The sequence below is a fragment of the Acyrthosiphon pisum genome, chromosome A1, assembly GCF_005508785.2.
Source record: "Acyrthosiphon pisum isolate AL4f chromosome A1, pea_aphid_22Mar2018_4r6ur, whole genome shotgun sequence".
Classification (NCBI taxonomy): domain Eukaryota; kingdom Metazoa; phylum Arthropoda; class Insecta; order Hemiptera; family Aphididae; genus Acyrthosiphon; species Acyrthosiphon pisum.
The window spans coordinates 27149043-27171151 of record NC_042494.1 but is presented as its reverse complement, the minus strand read 5'-3'; the positions used below and the strand labels follow the sequence as shown (position 1 = coordinate 27171151).

At 32.6% G+C, this 22109-nt stretch overlaps 1 protein-coding gene across 1 annotated transcript in view; it reads left to right on the top strand.

Annotated features, from left to right (window-relative positions):
- Positions 1-1272: 1272 nt before the first annotated feature.
- LOC100168855 (low-density lipoprotein receptor-related protein 2) overlaps positions 1273-22109 on the top strand; it is a 67095-nt gene continuing 46258 nt past the window's right edge. The window contains exon 1 of the mRNA XM_001944182.4: positions 1273-1851. Coding sequence (XP_001944217.2) covers positions 1740-1851 — 112 coding nt within the window. The 5' untranslated portion in view covers positions 1273-1739. The remainder of the gene's footprint in view (positions 1852-22109) is intronic.

Genomic DNA, 22109 nt, shown 5'->3' with positions numbered 1-22109 from the left:
TGGGTACCTACTGTTATAAAAAACAAGGATTAAAATCTCTTAAATATGTAGAAATTTAAAAATTGATAATTACCTATTTACATTTTTTTCTGTGCTACTATTTAGAGGTATTTCAGTATAGTTGTTATTTTTCTTTATTAATTAAAATTAAAATTAAATTAAATTATTTTGCTTTTATTGTATCGACCATTATGTAACAAGTAATAATTATTAAATCTACTTTTAAATGCAACCATACCAATGATCGATACCGATTACATCTTATTGAAGCTGCCCCTAGTCCTCATGTTTAAATGTATATAGTATTATAGTATTTTTCAGATGATTTTCACCTGCTATATTTCTATTGGTTTTGCGTCCCACAATGCAACATCACTATACAATTATTAGGGGTGCTGGGGTGGTAACGATATATTATAGATATACGTATGCACGTATTACCTTATATATTATAAGTTCACGAAACTTTGTACCTATATATATGACTATATACTAGTAACTAGTATATAGGTATTTTAATATTTTTTTTATTGACACATTCATGCTCGATTATCACTATTTTTCGGTAAGTATATGATTGTCCACGTCCATCGTTTTACTATTTTGATTTCTGTAATTTCACAGAATTCAAATGATGTCAAATCTCACCCGCAACTGTTGCTGTCCTTCCATCCAAAAAATATAATAATAACTAATAAGTAATAACCCTGGTTCGCACAAATTCGTTTCGCGTTACATTAGACGGCGAACCCTGACGCGATATTTCTCTATATTCGGGTTACCTACCTGCATACACACCACTTCGTCTCCACCCTTATGAATTATTATATATTTTTACCTGCGACGTCGTCGCGTAGGCGCCCGGCGGGTGGCTGGACGGGCCTCGACGGTGTACAATGCGTGCCCGGCGCCGTCTCCGCCGCCGCCGCCGTCGATTGCACCGTCTTTGGCGCGGGGCCGGACGAAATCGAAACACACGGTTGCCCGCCGCGCCGTCCCCCCCTCGCCAATCCCGAAGACGAACCAGTTGTCGGAGACCGAGTGTTGGATAAAAAAAAAAAGATAAAAACTTACCTACGGCAAACACGTACACTCGAGATGATAATAAACGATCCGACCGGGACGTCATCGCGTCGCCGTCCAAAGACGTCCAAAGTAGTCGTCCGTCCGTCGGTCGTCGCGCGCGATCGGCTGCAGTGCGTGCGTGCAATTCGGTACCGTGTGCGTGCGTGCGTGCGCATACGGGGGAGAGAGCGGCGGCGGCCGGCTCATTCCAGAGGCGGCAAACGCAGTCAACAAGTAGGTAGTGCCGCGCGACGTGTCCGCCGACCGGTATAGTTTATAGTAGTGACTTGTACGCGCGCGCGCGACTACGACGTGTGTTCCACGCTCCGTCGTCCGACTATCCGTTTATTGTGCGTCGTGATAATAATAATAATAATACGAAATTCGTTATAGACGCATTATACTCCCCCATATAAGTATAGTGTACTGCAGTGCCCCCCCCTCGTTAAACGGGATCGTAATAATAATAACACCGTCTCCGCGATTGTCGTTCGTTTTCGGTCCGTTTTCTCAGACTCAGGCCGCAGAGGATTTTTCGGTTTGCGCGCGTGTGCCTGTGCGCGACCGCTCGCCCTTAATCCCGCCGCCGACGCGGGCTTTCTCGGGAACGTGCGGCCCGCTGTGATGTTCTGAACCGACCGCGCCCGCACCACTTTGAACGCGCGCGCGGGGCGATGGTGACCCGACGAACGCTGGCGGCGGCGGTGACGTTGCGCTCGGCGCACGTCTTGGCCGCCACCGCGGCGGTACTCTTGCTGGCGGCCGCGGGATATGGTCGAGACGCGGGTGAGTTCGAAAACTTTTTCAAAATCATGATTTTTATTATTGTCGGGTGTTTATAGTTACTTGATATAAAATTAATGATGATATGCGAGTAAGCGTTGAAACGGTTACCGGCCAGGTAAATACCTACCGATGATAGCGGAAAACGAAATGGGACTAGGTACATAGGTACGTGTAGGTACGTCGTCGTTGTAATGGATGTATTATTTTGTATGTCTGGCGTGGATAATAAACGCGCGCGAGTTTGTCGTCGAACGCCGCCGCGGAGGGATCTGTTGATTCTGATACAATTACGTCAATCAACCGCCCGCGGGGTCTCTTATATTATACTACAGTGTTATATATCATATTATGATGAGGAGACTGGTTTTTTTTTTTTTTATTATTATTTATTATTATTATCATCATCATCCATCGTCGTCGTCGTCGTAACTTCGGCGGTGCCGCCACCGCCCGCTACTCCACCCGATCTACTACGCGGTCGACGATTTGAATACGTCCCGACAACAATGTAACGCGTTACGACTGTGATATTATATTATCCGTGTATTGTGTGTGTGTGTGTGTGTGTGTGTGTGTGTGTGTGTGTGTACCTAACGGAAATCCCGCCAGCGGCACTGCGACGTTGTACACTGCGGCGATCAACCGAAATACTGGATTTACTGGGTTCGGTTTTTCGGTGTTATGCTTATCCCATATATTATATGGGTCACGTTTCAAACGCAGAATTTTCATCGTGAAAATACGAGACAGAAATACACTGTTGGTTGTTGTTAATGGGCAGGGGCCAGGGGGACAAAAAATAAGGTACTTTCTATATCGTCCTGTGATGATCTTTAAATATTTTAACCAACTTCGTTGTTCAGAGTTTGGGAGGGACAAATCTATGGACAAGGTTAGAGTTGTTGTTTACCGACATTCGTCTGAAAAAGAATAGTTTGAATATGCCTCCGTGCGCCCACTCCTATATAAGCCCTCCCCGTGGTAGGTCGTCCGGTTGTATTTTATTATTATGTATGTGTGCACGTCGGTCGTCCGTGCTGGTTGTGCAGGTGTACGGTTTGTGTATTATAATAATATTTATAAGAGAAAAAAAAATTGTACCGCCGCGCTGCAATAATTGATAGGTATACAACACTACGTATACCTATATAGTCTATAAACACGTTATTCGTCGATACCGCGGTAGACTCACCGGTTGAACTTCGAAGTTCACCGATAATTATCACTTATTATAGATTAACTAATATGTATAGGTATTATAATGATATTATACACCTATATATATATATATATACTAGCAAGTTTGTTTAGGTTTTCAGCAATGATTTATTACTCATAATATAATAGTCTTCTATTCAATTTATCGTCGGCATTTATGTGTCACAACAACATCACGAATCAACTTAATGAATTTAGAAACACAATAATTCAACAAAAGAACATTCAGTATGTTTGTAAGACGAAGAGTTTGATGAATATGGAATATAATAACTATTAAGTAACAACTATATTTATTAGTTGAAAAATCACTGGGGGACTTATAATCACAATTTATTATTATGTATTTTAGTTATTTAGTAGTTATTAAATATAATATTAAAACAAATGTTTAAAGCAACCAACTGTAAAATAATACATTATAAAAGTTAAAAAACTCTTTAAATAAAGTATAATATAAATTTGTATACGGCTTGTGTCGAGATATATTAATACCTATGTATAGTCTAGAAACAGTTAATTGTTTCTCCTGAAAAATTATAATTTACCGCATAAGGGGGTATTTCACGCCAAGCGACGAATTATCATATTTTATCCTAAAGCTCGCGGGCTGTTGACATGTCACTATTTATGCCAAAACGATAATAATGAGTAAATAATTAAAGGTTTAAACATTTTCGGGTTCTTACAAGTTTTTATAGATAACACAAACCAAGGTGTTTTTTAGAAAATCATACAAATGATATGTAATCATAAAAGTCACTGACAAAGGGGTTTTAAAGATGTGGATTACAGATAAAAAAGTTTGTTTTTAGAAGTTCCAACAACTAAAAAAAAACCATTTTTACGAATATATACTTTCACACGTACAAATAATATTATGTGATAATCTTTTAAGTAGGTATGTTGGGACTATATTATTTGCTGACCATTATGTTATTACACCGGTATCGCAGGTTTTTACTTTATAGTATTGTGCAAATACCTAATTTAGTTATTTACTTTTTGCTCGTTATTATACCATTCAATGTTTTTTTACAATAGAATGAAAATTAAATAATGAATTTCGTTTTAATTGTTCGTGTTTCGTCTGTCTTTTTCTATAATATTTTTTCCTTCCATAGTTTCACTACTATTTTACGGTTCGGCCGTCGACTAGAAATCGACTCGCTAACACTAGTGGACCATTATCGAATAACAAGTTTCGTTTGCAATCGATTTTGAATTATAAACGATGGGGAAATGTTTTTTAAACGCTGCAGTTTATTGCATTCGTAGGACTGTTATATTGGTTTGTACGTTATTTCAAAATCACGATTATTTTATTAAATAATAATACATGTCGGAGCGGGTACGGCGGTTACGTTATCGTAACCGTGATATCGGGTATTGTGCACTATAGGTTGTACTTAAATCGCGGTGTGTGTGGGACCGTTCGGGATTTTCTGCTCTGTTGTGATCGCCATTCGCCATTGCTAAGCCAGGTGAAAATTTTAAAATATAATTTACATTTCCTAATATGTATATTTTTTTTAATACGGATACCTACGAGTTTTCTATTTCAGTGCACACAGTACCCGTGGCTGACCGGAATCATCTGTTTTCCGTGTATAATGTATATACTTTACCTGTGATGACTGGGAGGGAAGGTCACACGGTGAAGAGTGCCGTAGCGAATGACGACGACGGCGACGACGCCTGCTCCCCTCCTCTCATCAAGAATAAGCTTACCGTGTCTTGGAGGATCGCCCCCGTTAAGAGCTACATCACTCCTTGCGCTGTTTACGAGTGTGCGATGTACACAATGATAATTAATATATGATTCTTTGGGCCCTACTCAAGAACGGCACGGATTTAAATGACGATTAAAAAACCGGTCACTACCGTTAGTGAGGTTAGTGAGTAGTGGCCGGCAATATTATACGGGCTTAGGTGCAATGAGCAGTGGAGCGAAAGAAAAAAAATCAACAATACACAATAATTTTACAAGGAAAACGGTAGTTTTAATAAAAATGTAATTCATAGTTTCTGCTTATTATACACCTGGTATAGTTTTACATCCTAATTCTGAGCGAACAGGTACCTATAGGTAGGTTATAGGTAACCACCTATTCTAAACATAATAATAGTAGTCCGTAGCAGTAACGCGTAATAACAACGACCAATATTATAACAACACGTACACGATCCTGTATTATACCGTTATAAAATATAATTAAGTAATTGACTACTTGAATTCAATATGTTTTTTGATTACAATTTGACTAGATTAAACAATCTCCACGAATCACCAAATTGTTTTCGCAAGTTGTGTGTGATTTTAAAATAGGTTTGATGATTTTATTATACCCATGTGTTCTTGATCGTAATAGAATTTATTGTACAGTATATACCTACAACACACAGGAACTTATTTTAATTTAACCTTCAAGGCTTCAACTATTGCTATAATCTGTTATCTATCGATAAGTTATAGATTTCGGATTTAGAAAGAGCATAATAATAATGATAGTATGACAGTATGTTAATAACTATATTTTTGTTTTCCCCCATATAATATATATTCTTAGTTTTTTAAGTGTTATACACGCCCCTGCACGGTTGACATGTTGAGTTTTTCAATATATTATACGTATTAAAGTTGGCATGTTATCAAAAAAGCCACCGTAGTACGGTTGTTTGGAGAAAAATAAACGTGGAGCTGATAACGAGAACCTCTAATCAGTGGCGATGGCCTATGCAATTGGATTTCTTTCTCGGAACGGGTTCCCGGGACAACCGGTTTTTCGCTAGCCAATATAATAACGCCACCACACCGGCACAATATACAATATTATCCGACGTGCTTTTCCCCGCGAGTCGCATTGCGCATGCGCGTGCACACGTATTGCGTATTCGAAAAAACACATTGCACTTATGGCACGAATACCATGACATTTTTTTTCCACGTAACTATCAGACTTGACGTCTTGGAAAGGGCAAGGTAAACCGGCTATTTATGTATTTTTTTTTCCTATTGTGACGCCCCGGCGTCGATTTCGTTTGGTTTTTTTCCTCCACAATATCAAATGTATTATTTCACGTACTATAACAACAATAACACACGACACACTGTGAATGGTTGTGTAGGCCGTAGGGGGTGTGTTCGAACAGGTCATAAACAACACGATATATATTACGCGTTTATTGTACGTATCGCGAGGATGTGACATTTTCTTATGTAATTTGTACGTTAAATCTTCTCGTTATGCACCAACTCGTACACTGCTGGCACACACACAAACTGGTATTAATCTGACGAGTTTTACGGACTGTTGTTTTCACGTATAATCTTCCTTTGAGATGGTTCTCATTGTAATAATTTTACTACCCATAAAACGAAGGGCGTCGGTTACCTGTGATGGGAGCGGCCCTCGTGGCAAACGCTGAGGACAGTGTTTTTCTCGTACCTACGTCTTAGCATTAAAGTAGTGTTACCTACGTCACTTTGTATTCACTTATTCTCGATTGTCGACGAAGATGAGACACACAATATCCCAATATAATTTTGTCCCTATTAATATAGGAAGAAGGTTCACGCAATCCATTCGGTGAATAGTGGTAATTTTTTCAAAGGTAAAATCCGCGGTGTTCGAACGAAAAACAAATTGTTTATTAGACGTCACGTACACAACGACTTTGTCATCCATAATATTATAATATATTTGAATAAAACAATATTTCTAAACAACCGCGAAGTCGGTTTCAAACGACTATAACCGTATAATAGGTATATTTGAAATAACGTTTTATACAAACACGATATTCCTGTCATAGTCTTGACTATTGACAGTATTCGTAAAAAAATATATGCTTCTACTGCGTATAAGTAGTAACAATGGGTGTTATCTATATAGTTAATTTTACGTAGTACCTACTTGTATTATGACGTTGTATAAATGTCCGTTAATGTTCGGCGGGGCTTATTGCGAGAAACGATTTCGTAGTTTTGTACTTTTGCACGACCATTATAATACATTTATACCGACATGACTATACATATGAGTATTCACGTACAGGCGTCGTTTTATTGGTAAGAAATCGAGGAATACGATTTTTTTTTTACAGTTCCGTGCGACGATAACGCGTGATAGGTACAGCTTGGCCATTATATTATATTATTATTGTGTGTAAGCGGATAATATAATAATATAATATAAACAGTCGACCGTGAGTTGATCTGATATTATACGTTTATCATAAATGCGTACGCGACTTCTATTCACTATTGGGGAATACAATATGAGATTTGTTGATAATATGGGTGATAAAACCTCAACATAAATATAGAACATATGTATATTATATTATTTTGTATAGTGTTCCTTGCGTGCCGTCATAATATATAGTTATAACTTTTAATAATACGAATAAATCGAATTGCGCAACGTTGCTTATAATATTATCATTTTTTTTTTGCAGTAATTAAAACCTAACGCCACGATAGGTAGGTACACTATTGTTATACGAGTCGAACGCGTGTCCGTGACGTTGGATAATATTTGGAGACAAAACGCACAAGCACAATATTATGAAATTTTTAGCAACGAATACTGAGAGCGTGCGTTTGCAAGTATTATTATACATTCGCTATGGCATTTGCGGTATGCATGTGCATATAGCGCGTATAATATATCATATTATCAGAGTCAACCACTATTATAAACCATCTCCGAATTTCGCCCGAATAAAATAATAATATTAGGACCTCCGTTCATACAATAATTAATACCCATTCGAACCGTATAGTTTTTTTTTTTTTTTCTAGAATATAGATCTTGACGTACAGTAATAGATAGACAATAGCGTTTGTTGACGTGTCGGTTTCTTAGCGACAAGCTTAACATTTTTGTTGATCGATTGATCCCACCCCCTCCATCCCGCACCTGCCACTCGGCGAGTATAATAATATTATGCGAAAACGGTTCAACGATTAAAATAGTATATTTATTTTCTTCGTCGGTACCCCCATTGTCGAATTACGACAACAATGGATGTCAATATGCGCCCACTAAAAAGTCAGGTGGTAATATACTTCCTATTATGTTATTATACATCACGTGATCGGCATAGACAATCGAAGAACGACATAAATATAAAATATATATGTATATTATAATATAATATTTACCGCACATTGTCTCCGGTTATTTTTAAAGATTTTGGGCAAACATGTATGCATTTTAAACACCAATTGTTGACTCGCTGCTTCCAGTAAGATATGAACTTGAATATATTTGTTATTAATTAGGCACTCAACGCACCTTTATTTATATTCTTTATCTGGCATTGGTTTATCATTCGGTATATATAGTATCTCCATAAATATTATGTAACTATACTTACTTAAACGAGTAAAAAATAAAAATAAACTGTGGTATGGTTCATACTTATATATATTATGTTGACAATTTTTTATATTTCAAGGTGATCTTGTTTCCCTCATCGATTCAATAACACGACGTTTACAACAAGAAATCCTTTTTTTTGTTGATTTGTATGCAGTTTTTAAAATTTAATTACGATACAGTAAAAGATTTTCGTTCGTTGACGACGTAATACATTTTCATTTCGCTCAGAGACGAATTTCGGTCACCTTCTATAGGCATCGTATTACTTGTTGAGAATGCATAAATGACTCGGACAAGTGTAGTCACGGCCAACGAATGACCGTCGAAAAAGAGTGATGAGAGAAGGAAGAAGGAAAATGATTACCTGTACATATTATTAATTATTAATAGGTATCCTATAACCTATACTATGCATATAATGTGTATGTTCCATTAATGCACGCGGTATATGATATATGCTTAGCATTTGTAAATACACGAGTTATTACGATTTATTGTGTCGACTAATTGAATATCTATTGATTACAATTCACATGCAATACTAATTAAAATCGATCCGAGAATTCATAGTACTTTTTGTTAAATTTTGTTATTATTTTCCATTAAAAGACCTGAAATTCTTACAATTCATGTGTATTCTATATAAAAATCAATATAATATACATTCTGGTATTTAACACACCATGGTAGTGGTGTAGCCAAGAGTTTTGTATGGGACCGGGGACAAATACAATATGTCTTTTATTTACACTTTTTATTTTTTTTACTAATCTTGATAAAATTCTAAGGTCAACACAGTCAATGGGGGGAGGGCTATAGCCCCTTAGCCTCCCCTAGCTACGCCACTGCACCATGGTAGATAATTCGTTGAGTAAATAACGTATTTAAAGAGCTTCCAGATATGTCTGTTGAGAAATGAGAACGATAATAGTTTTGAAATTGTTTGCTGTTGCCTGGTTCGCAGGTATCTACTCCATAGTAGGTACCTCCCGTGTTTAGAAAAAACATGTATACAGGATGATTCACCAATCATGCTCAATTCTTTTTTTTCTTCAATAACGCAGTCATTCAAAATCTGATTTTTTGAATTTTTAAATATACTTTAAGACATGTTTTGAAATTGTTTGTACTACTTAAGGAGTGTACTTCTCAGAGATACAAACTTCTGTTTTTAAAATGAAAATACCTCTATTCAACTATAAATAATTATAGGTACAGTAGATAATTTATCTGACATTTTTGACGTATCAAAATCAAAACTCGTATACGAGTAGTTTTTGAGATATTCAACTTTGTGTTCTAAGAATATAAGGCCCATGGTAATGGGTTTTTAAGATTCGGGAACTATGGTGATTTGAAAATTGCAGTAATTAATATTAATCTAACTAATATCAATATTAATAATTTGTATAAATGGCCCAAGTAAATAATAATTAATAAATACTGCTAGATCCAATTTTATGTTTATTTTATATTTATTTAAGGACTATTATCCTTGATACAAACATTTGAATAACTAAGAAACTACTCATCTAGATTTTGAATTAGGTAGGTACATCAAAAAAATGATCCACTAAATAATTTACAGTAAAAAAGGGGAATTCTCATTTGAAAAACAGAAGTTTGTATCACCACAGGACACTCCTTAAGTAGTACAAACAAATTAATTCATTTGAAAATATGGTCCTTGAGTATATTTAAAAATTCCAAAAACCAGAGTTTGAATAAATTCATTATTAAAGGAAAAAATGGAGGTCAGCATGCTTGGTGAATCACTCTGTATATTGTATTACTAAGGTACCTATACATGAGTTTAGCCTTACACACAACACACCTCAACAGACTAAGTGCGATTACTCGTCGATTTTTCGTTCCTGTATATCACAAATTGTTGTTATAAAATGTAGAGTGATGTTAACCTGAGTGTTGTTGTTGAAAAACGACACTAGGATAGTCGGACATTTATATATTTCCTATGCCGTAGACGCTGTATGTGATAATAATCGACCGATGACACACTTACAGTGGCGTCGGGTTTACAAAACAATTCAATTTTACCATTCAACATATTATTATTATGAAGTATACAAGAAGAGACGTCTATAAGTGTGTCACGTCGACTAAATTATTATTATTATTATTATCATAATATTTAAAATAATGTCATTATACTGCAGTGACGTCCGAAATGCGCTTGAAAAAATACTTATGTCCGTGTAAACATGTGTATTTTTAGGAGATTAAAAAAAAGTTAATGTTGAAAATTACAATGCAGATTGCATTTAGGTATTTTCATTATTATATTTTTATCTGAGCGGCAGTTGTTGTTGTGACGAAAAACTATTTAAAATTTATACCTATTCAATTTTTTTCGCTATTGTTAGCAGGGTAGAAAAATAGCGTTTTTACTATTTTATTTTCGAAACCGTTGTACAATCGGATATCCGGTCGGTCGGTTTGAACGTTCAATGTGTGTCAGTGGCGACCGTGAAAATCGGACTTGTCCACAACGTGCGTGGGCCACCGGGGAGGGGTTGACCCAGTTACTGGCCATGAAGAGATCACCAAAGCTTAACGATAAATACAATTACAAATACATATTGTACATTTGTACATATTAATAATACAGTAGTATGCAGGTATTATTAGGTATACACAATTACAAAAGTACAATGTGTTAACATAGTTCCGCCAATATTATCTATAAATAAATTATAATATGATATGCGTCTGATATTATTACATATTTTTTTTCGATTATGTATTTTTTATTGGAAATGCGTTCTCAAAAGTATTTAACCTACCTACTTGTAAACAAATTCATGCGATATATTATATCGATTTTAATTATGATCTAAAAATATATATAAAACAGTCCTCATATTAGATCTGATTTTTTTTAAACACACTGTTAAAATTCAAAACTATTAAGTTGTGACAATTTGTACGAAAGACTTAGCAATTATTCCTACGCCTTAGGATAATGAGTAATATGAGTGATGAGTGAATATTTAGTGATATTATGAGACAGTTAAATAAATTAATCGAATCGACATTAGATATTTGTATTATTGAGTATCATTTAATCAAAACTCATAATCGAGCTTTTAAATGGAAAATATTAAAAAAACGATTATTATTAAATTATATTTTTAAATTACCTATTTTTATTTTCTTAGAACTGTAGTGTGTAATAAGTAATTATAGTACCTAACTATTACAACACAACTCAATTTAGACAATACCTATATTAATAATATAATCACTTGCTTCCAATAGTGATTTCAATCGTTAGATATATATTCAGTGGCGCCGAAGTTTTTAAAATGTGGTCGGGCAATTTTAAAACTTCCCGGCCTCAATATCTTAATTATTTAATATAGAGGTACCCTGATATACATTTATTCATAATCACGGCTTAAATAAACTCATGCACATAATAAAGTTATGAAGTAAATAAAATATGGCCGGCCGGTCACATTTTTCAAAAAAATGGTCGGGCAACTTCGGCGCCACTGGATATATTTACATTTATCTATTTTAATTTTTCATTGTTTATTATAAATTGAATAATTATATATATTCATTATGTAATATTTTTAGATCAAAATTGCAGTAGGTAATTAAATAAAACTAAACATATGAATTTTACTTTATAAATTTACTAATTATTCCAAATGAAGCTAAATATTTATAAATGTATTATAAGCATGTAGTTACGCAGAGGAAAGCATTGGTAAAAACCACGAGCTATCTATAGGTAATATAAACAACGTTATTCAATAACAATTAATAAAACAACAAAAAATAAATAGGTTCTTTAAAATGATAAATATTTTGCAAGCTTATACCTAACTCAAAAGTTTAAAATTTCAAAAAAATAAAGATAATGTTGTTAAATTTAAATTTGATAATAATTAACAAATCAATTGTATTACTATTACTATATTGTTATTAATTTTGTCATCATTATATTGTAATTTATAAATTTGTGTAACTAAATATTTACTATATTATATCCTTGAATCTGTTATTTATTATTTATATTATGTAATTTGGACTTGTATTTTCTTAAATAAAGATAGATAATATTATATAATATTAATACTTTGACTAGGCATGTGTAGTCCACTGCATAATATTAAAAATATCGAATGGAAACGTGAACTGCTGCTGTTAATTTATTATGCTTTTATATAAGAAGTAGTAAAATTACGCGCGTGGTATTTTAACGATAAAAAAATGATTATAAAAAGAGGATCAATTTAAAATTATTATTTTGCTTAATTTTTATTATTTATAAAATATCAAATTTCTATAAAAATTACAAATTTACCTTCTAATCTGATAGTTCTGCCTATTCTTATGAAGGTAATTTAATGCACCAAAGCGAGATAATATTATAATTTATATTGTGTAAAAAATTTTGATGATATATTTGAAAATATAAGTTTATAGTACAGTTTTCCATTTTAAAATAGTCTGTATTCTCTATATTATAGTCTATGTATAAGATAAAATAAATTCTATAGTTGTGCCACTGCAGCATTTAGTACAATATTATTCTGATCAGTGTATGATGTGCTTTATAGTTTTTACATGCAACGTAGAAAGTATTTATTTAATTATTATTTTCCTATTTTATAATAAGTAAAGAACAGCTTGATCAATTTTTTTTTTCTATAACAGCATACTGGATTTATGACCAAAACAAATTGTATTTATTGTCCTACTCTAGTATCTAGAATACCTACTATTACTTTGGCATACAAACTACGTATATTACAAATTTTACGAACACAGTACAAAATACAAATCACAAGTATTATGAGATTCAATTTTGTTTGGTCATAGTATATGTGATTGATTGTGCGATGTGTCATTATTTTAACTAGTAGTCGGCTTCTTTTCGTACGTACGTATTATATTATTATATTTAGTACAAATAGATTTCGGTAGGTACATCTCATATTATATATTCATATTATACTTGTATCTACAATCTTTTGTGCGTGCTTTTGCGTTGTTTTCCTAGTTTATTTTTTAACCGTAACCTCGTTAGGTAATTGTCAATAGTTAATACGGCGAAAAACGGCAAAGACTAACGTTCGATTAATAATATACAAGAAATCATTCATATAATCAAATATACTCAAGGTATTTGTTTTACATGTATAGTATTGTAGTTAGTTACGCTTTTGCTTTGTACTCTTTGTTTTGTAAGTGTAATTACTAATCACTAATCAATAATCATACACATTTTCCATAATAGCTTTAAAATGGAAAAGGTAACGAATTAAATAGATTAGAAATAGTATTACAAAAATAAATAAAAATATAATAATAATTGTTAGATTATAACTTATAATATATGACTTTAGATCCACTACAATATGGTTGAATCTTGAATGTTGTTATTTATTTTTAATTCTGCGAGAGGAAATATTGAATAGCTCGAGGAATAACTGTTTATAATTACATATAATTATATCCATATAATAATCACATGTACGATGTATTGGCTATATATATACAAAATGAGGTAAGTTACATTAAAAGATGTGTGTTGTATGCCCAGAACGATTTGAAAACATATGTTAAATGTTTATAGTAAAAAATATGTTTTTAGAACAACATTATTAAAATACAATATTTGTTATTGTTTTATGTAGATATACCTCTATACGGAAATTACGAAATATAATGATATTAAATATCACACGAGTTTGATTTCAAATATATCTACCACATTAAAAAAAAGAATGTGAATAAAGTGTTTCACACGTATGTAGGTGCACTTTTTTAATACAGCGTTACTAAAAAATCGAGTGAATTTTTTTATCAAGTAAATTTTTTTGGGTAGGTACTATGTGTATACCTACTAATAGATCTATATATACGATGAGAGTTTACTCGATCCAGTGTGAACTTTGTGAACAGTAATTGGACGAAGAACGGTTGAGTCGTTTATTTTTCTCATTTGTGTTATAATACAACTTATTACGTTTTGAGGAAAAAATAATTATGTGTAAGAAAACAAAAGTGTGAACGGCGAACCGAAAGATTTCGAAAGTCATATTATTTTGTTAGGAAGACGATTCTTCTACCACGTCTACAATTATAATTTTCTGTTACAAAACGTCTTATGAACTCCAAAAGTGTCATAACAACTTATAATAATCGATATTGATTCGGTTACACTCCGTAGTGTCGTCGTTCCAGCTATATACACGCCGGGTGATTAAATCTCGGCGTAATGACTGCAGTGTATTATAGCAGCAGCTGATGTTGTATAGTAGGTACGGGTATAATATTATATTATATGCACGCGACGAGGAGTTAGTCAAACGAGAAAGTAACTTTAACTAATACAATGGTGTTAATTATACATATGGAACGATGTTCGGCGGCGACGGCGACGACGGCGTAAGTGAGTTATAAGCTGGTTATATATAATTTTACTACAGACGTATTTTACAGGTGTGCGTTGGTATAATGATCATATCGTCGCGCGCGAAGCATCGTATTTTCGTCCCTTTTTAATTGAACTACATATTATTATTATTGTATTATACTGAAATTGAATTCCCCGCCGGGGAACCGTGTTTCCAATTAATTATGCGATAAAAAGTCTGTATAATTATTCGGGTTGGTGAACCCTTTTCGGATGGTGTGCGATCGCCGCGTCAAGGTCGAAACCGCGGGGTACACGCATCGCATACTTTCGTACACCGTACGCGGTGCGTATATTGTGTACATTGTGCGTACGAACATAATAGACGCGAGTCGACGGCTCCTTTGTACGATTATTATTATTATATAAAATACACCTGTGTGCGTGTGTGTGTGTACGTGTAGACGATGACGTAGACAACACACACACATGCACACCACCTTACTCGGACCCTTTTCATAGATGCGATGAGATTGCCTTTGACTGAAGAATGCGCGTAAGCAATTTATTTATACACATAAATGCAATATAAAAAAAAATGTACAAGGAAGAAATGAAAAAAAATAATATTAATTCGCGTATACAGAGTGATTCGCCAAGTATAATATACGTTTATCGTTCACCCTCTCCATTTTTACTTTAACAATGCATATTTTATTAAAATTATGGTTTTTGAAATTTTTAAGAATACTATACTAAATACTTATCATATTTTTAATTACTTCAATTTGTAAAACCATTAAAAGAGTGTCCTGTGGTAATATAAACTTTTATTTTTCAAATGAAAATCACAATTTTTTACTGTAAATTATTTAAGAGGTGATATATCTTTGAAAGTGTTGATGTACCAAAATTAAAATTTGAATGAGTAGTTTCCGATTTATTAAAAATTATGTATAGGTACTAAGGAGTTCGGAATAAGGATAAATCCTATGTCTATACTTGTAATTGGCCACGTCTGCCTGTTTAAATATACAGATAAATGAATATTTCATGAATCGTAATGATAATGGGTTTAAACCTTAAAGATAAGACAATTTTAGTAATTAATACTAATATACCTATTAATATAAGTATTATTATTTATAATAATTATCTGAGTACAATTTTGATGAAGATAGATCAATATTTTCAAAGATGGTATAAAAAAATCTAAGTATTTAAAAATATGGCCTTTAGGTATATGCAACATGTACATTCTAAAAATCAGAATTTGAATAAATGCATTATTAAAGGTAAAAATAGGGGTTGGAGTCAAATACCAAATAAATAATCGCAGCATCTCGAATCATTGTTTTATTATAATTATATCTTGGGCTACTGCAATGTATTATAGGACACGTTGAGTATAATAGGCGTAAATATTATAGTAAGTACTACTATAGTACTATAATATATATTATGTTGTACGACGATTGTCATTGCAGTATATTTCTATCGATTGCCCACACGCTATTTCGACGGATCTGTGTAATCTGTTGGTAATGATATCCCCTTCGATTGATGATTGATCGCCGTCGCGATGCTGCCGTGGCCCGTCGCCAAAGAGGAGACGTTCAGATAGAATTGTTCGCACCGTGCGCAGACTTGGAGAAAAGCGAGCAGAAAGGAGAAAAATCAGATAACCCGGAAATAATCGAATTAATTATATCGTTGGCCGTACTGCTGCAAACACGAATCTTGACAAATCTATAACAGATCGTCGCCAAGTTTCCGTATCGGTAAATTCTTTTAAGCCCATTAATATATTATATACGTGTGTGCGTGCGCATTGACAAGACATTGGCCACGTGCCTCGTAGCGACAATTTTTCAACGCAAACTGTATTACATCACGACCGTGTCATTTTGTAGCACCGTATATTATTATCTGTACGATTATTGCGTTTTGCGTAGGTATACAGCTTGGAATAATATAATATTGCCATTGGTCCGTAGCATTGTAACACGCACGTTCTACATCGTTCGTACAGGCATTTTGTTTCTCGTTATAATATTAACTTACGGACTTATTCCGAAGACTTCGGAATGAATACCGATTTTCCAGTGTTCGAGTATTATGTAAAATATAATATATAGGTAATAACTGTGTCACAAAAATAATAATAATTGCGCGTATCCGTTAGCAAAGGTTATTTTTATAATAATAGTAAAACCATTGTTCTGCGCACCTATTTAGATAATATAATAAAATATAATGATGACATTTGTGAAAAAAAAAAATCCACGTCGATAGGCGATAATAAAATATGCGTTGTTTTGATTGCGCAATGTTGGGTCAATCTGACGTATAATTCGCCGTAGCCACAGATGGGAACAGCAATTTCGCCCGGAAGAATGTATTTTAAATGTAACAACTTTAAGCGAAACGAAAAGGCCATTCATACTTTTGCGGCGATCGCGTATTTTTGTCGGACATTTTCATCGGAGCGCGAACGGCTAAATTATGATTGTTCCGTTATACGTCAATTATTATTTTCGGTAGCCCTTTCCGTGCGCGTTTATAACATAATATTATAACATCCACAATATGACACAGCCTTTTCTTCGTAACAATAATAATCATATTAATAACACGCCGACCTATAAATGTTAACAACCGCTGGACCGGTGGTGTGTGCGTATCACTTAACTCTATAAAAAGAAGTGTCTAAACTAATTCTTCCGGCCAATTTGGTGGTCATCGCTCGTGTGCGCTAGCCCCCAGGTCTTACAATAATAATAACGTGCTCGTATGTATAATAATAATAATAATAATAATAATCGTTGACGCCCTCCGGTGGCTGGAAAAAAATACACTTCGTTTGAACGGCCGTGTCGCGTCGTCGTCGTGGTTAAAATAATATTATTATTAAATTATTTTTCTTCATTACAGTTATTTTATTTTACTCCAATGATTAAATCTCCGTTAGGCAACATTTCGCCACCGGGAATAGGGCAAATAATATATACGCGGTCGATGAACACGGCCGGTGTGAACGCCTAGTGTGTTGCGGCGATCGGAATCATTCGGAGGCCCGTAATAAAATATAAATAATAATGATTGAATAATTTATATAACACGACGTGGTACGGGCAAAATGTATATGTTACATGCAAAATTCGAGATCGGCTAAACGTCAGATAATGCGAACTGTCCTCTGTACTTAGGCAAAACGTAATGTTTTTACCTTTTTCCAAACCTAAAGTTGTGTCCAATATAATTTGTGCGAAACCGTAGCAACAATATATATTAATATTTCACAGTATTGTAAATATTATTATAACTATTCGATAATAATGATTAGTTTGTGAATTTAAAATTTTTTAATTGTTAAAATTAACATTATAAAAGGACTACTATATGACTACTATAGTATAATGTACAATATTGTATTTGTGCAATAATATTTATTTTATCGTTATGTTTATGTAATATGGAAAAAAAACATTGTTCCTATCTATTGTGGTTTGTGAAAGATTCAATTATTCAAATGATAGTCTTTATAGTTTTGCCTAAATTATATGTTCGTTACAACTATAGGTTTTCCCGAACAAGTTTGCGTTTTACTCGGGCACTTCTGAGGTTTGCCGATTTCGACTTTTGCCCGTAATAACATATTATGTACAATAACAATATATGTCGTCCGTGTAACATTTAAGAAAGCCCAAGTGCGTCTCATTTATTGCCCCTGACCACGGTCGCGAGGCGTCGTATTCCTAACCGAAAGCCTAAAATGTCGCTGATCCGTGACGATCGAGACGCCTCTCCGTAACGACGAAACTCGTGCGGTGTGTGTCGCAGAAACACACAATTATTATGGTTTAACCGAGTGTCGTATCGAAATGAGAGTATATGAAATTGAAGGTAGGTACCTACTACTGCAGTGGTCGTTACGTGATTTGTTAACATGCAGTAATCCATATACATTATACACACGCGCAATATACGCACCCGGAAAACTCGAAACTGTGTGGCCGAACCACCGGAACGCTATTTACTGCTCGGGCTTGATCCATAATATATAGAAAAATCGTATATTATAGTCATCGATAGAAACAACTTAAATCGAAACTTTTCAATCGACGACATATTGTACACTTATATCGGCTAAAAAGCGAACGATTGCCAAAATCACTTCTTGTCGTTTCGACTATATTATAATATATCGTTTTCCGTGTCCGTCCCACCAAGATGCGAAGGTTCAGAAATCAATGACTTGTTACATTATTTTAACGCCTTTGGAGCGAACCTATTTATATTTGGATATTATAATATTAGCTGGTACCTTCTAGTGTCGCAGTGGATCCCAACATTTTATAAACGTGAGTACGTGACCATATAATTTTAAATTTAACTTTTCGTGACCCTATAAAAAAAATCATAATTATTGCGAGCATAATTTTTCATTACAATAAAATATAAACAAAAATATAAATTATACGAATATATCAATTATTTATAATATGTTCAAATGATTATTTCTTACTCGATCTTTTTTTGTTATTAACGAATTTCATATTTTGCTGTACCTGCCTAATTCAAAAATGATTAACTGTGGATACTTAATTTTTTTACCAAACGGTTTAAAATAGTATTATTATGGTAAAATTTTCAAAAAATATGCAATCTTTTTTAGCTATTTATAAACATTTGAAATTAAAATTTTTTTTTCTATAAATATCGATAAAAATTATTCACTTGGTCAAAAAGTTTAAAAATGTAATACAAGGTTCCTCATAAGTTGATATAATAGCAGTTCAAAAATATTAAAGATACATTGGCACGATTTTTTTTAAGAGCATTTATATTTCAAATTATGTCAAAATTCTTCAAAATTATGTAAATGTTCAAATTATTTATTATATTTACAAATTTAGAAATTTAAACAAAGAATAACAAATTTAGTTATTTTGATGTAGTTTAAAAAAATTATTTATAGGCACTTGAAATTTTTAATATACATTATTATATTTTATACATAGGTACAATGAAATTTTAAAATGCAATGTTTTCGGCAATAAATTACTTTAATATCAATAATATCATAAAATATACTTAGTAATATAGGCTGACTCTCTGAATCGTTTACGTATAATATCTACAGACTACAATTCAAATTTAACACAAAATTCATTACACGATTTACATTTATCCACACACGGCACCCGATTTTTTTTAATCACAATTTAACAATAGGATATACTTTATAATGCTGTAAAAATACCTAATTTTATTATTTGAATAATATTATGATTGGTAATAAGTGTATATGGTTTTGGATCATTAATAGCCAGTAAAATATGAGTTTATATAATAATTATACCTATATAACCTATAATAATTAAATTAAACGCATAAAAAATATATTTTTATACTATTAGGTGTTATAATGGTATTTTAATGCACGCAAACAGAAATAAAAATAAAAATAAATTTGACTGAAGTAGATGCATTAATAATTAGTAGTGAGTGGTTAACCTTTGACTATCGAAACTTGTATAGTTCATGCCAATTATTTTGTTTTTTCCAATCATATTGAAGTGAATCGTGAATGAACTATTATGATGACATTTAAATATGTAATTCTATTCGGATTCATATTTTATTATAAAACAAATGCTATTTTCCCTTAGTCAATTAACTGAAAAAGATCATATAATAATCATTATTAATTAATATTACCCTGCAAGTTCCTAACGAGGAGTATTTCTTAATAGTCGGCAAATACGAGTATTCATAATACCATTAACTTATAGTGTATTATAATACAAAATAATGCGCAACCAGATAATCGCTAACATAAATGTATACAATTTCTGATTATTTTCGTAATTTATTAGTTACGCTTACGGGAATGTTCACATTGCTTATTTTGCAGCTTTGCCTATTAGACTGAGGAGTCATGAACTATAATGATTATATATACCTATTTATATTTCAGCAACAAATTTTGTAATATGAAAATAAAAATATGTTTAGAATAGATAACTTTTTGTTATTTATGTTCATTGTTAAATTAATAGAAATATCAAATATTCATATGTAAGAAAAATCTTAAAACGTAATTTTATTAAAAACAATACTAAAACTTTTCATCTTTCTATTATACATAATATTTCTATTATATCTCTTCTAATTAATCGTACAACAATAATATTCTGGTGGAACTAATATTCAATCATCTAGACATTTTAATAATACTTAAATTCTATAGAAAAATAGGATTTCAAATCGATTAGAATATCAATTATACCTATTCTTGAATTTCAGGCTTCTATAAAAAATAAATAGTTGCATACAATTATACCGGTATATTGACCTACATTTTATTTAAAAAATCATAAAATATCATAACTCAATATTTACCTTGGTCCTATTAAACTTAAAGGTTAGAACATTATTTGTGTTCTTTCATTGATTTTTTGCAATATTTTAATTTTTAAGTGACTTATAAATAAGATATAATTTTTCGTCCTAATTAAATTTTAATTAATTAAACATTACATCACATTTTTATTTTTAATAAGTATTATGCTTGAGATTGAGTTTTTCTTTGTTTCGTTTTATGTGACTACCAATTATTAATTTGTTATTAAATATATTGGGTACATTTAAAGTTTTGCCTATTAAAATAATGCACATATAGTAGGTATAAACTCGATATATTTTCACTAATTTTACAATTCTTCAAAATACCATGGACTCCTATACATAGTGTTATTCTTATTACTTATATGAACAAGGCCGGGTTAGGGCGTAAGCACAAGCCTAAGGCGCTAATAACAGATTTATGAAAGATGATCAAATATTATATTATATCATAAATCATAATATTTCCGCATAAATTACTAAACGTTAAGATAGTGTGTCCTGAATAATAAGTAAGTAAAATTAATTTTCAATTTCCACATATGAAAATTACCTATAGGTTCACTATATTTTTAGACAGAATAGGTAAAAACATAATTATTTTATTTTACCCCCAAGCTTTAAAAAAAAACTCCAAGTTACGCCACTGGGCCACTGTGTAGTGTGTATACTGTATACACTATACAAGGACAGAATTGATGTGGTTCCTGCGAGGAACACTTTTCCCTATCGGGTGGAATTATTAATTAATATTGTATCGTCGATGTTCATAGCGTATATATATACCTAGGTATCTTACAAATAATTAGTAATAACAATAAAATATCACTAAAGGCATCAAGTCT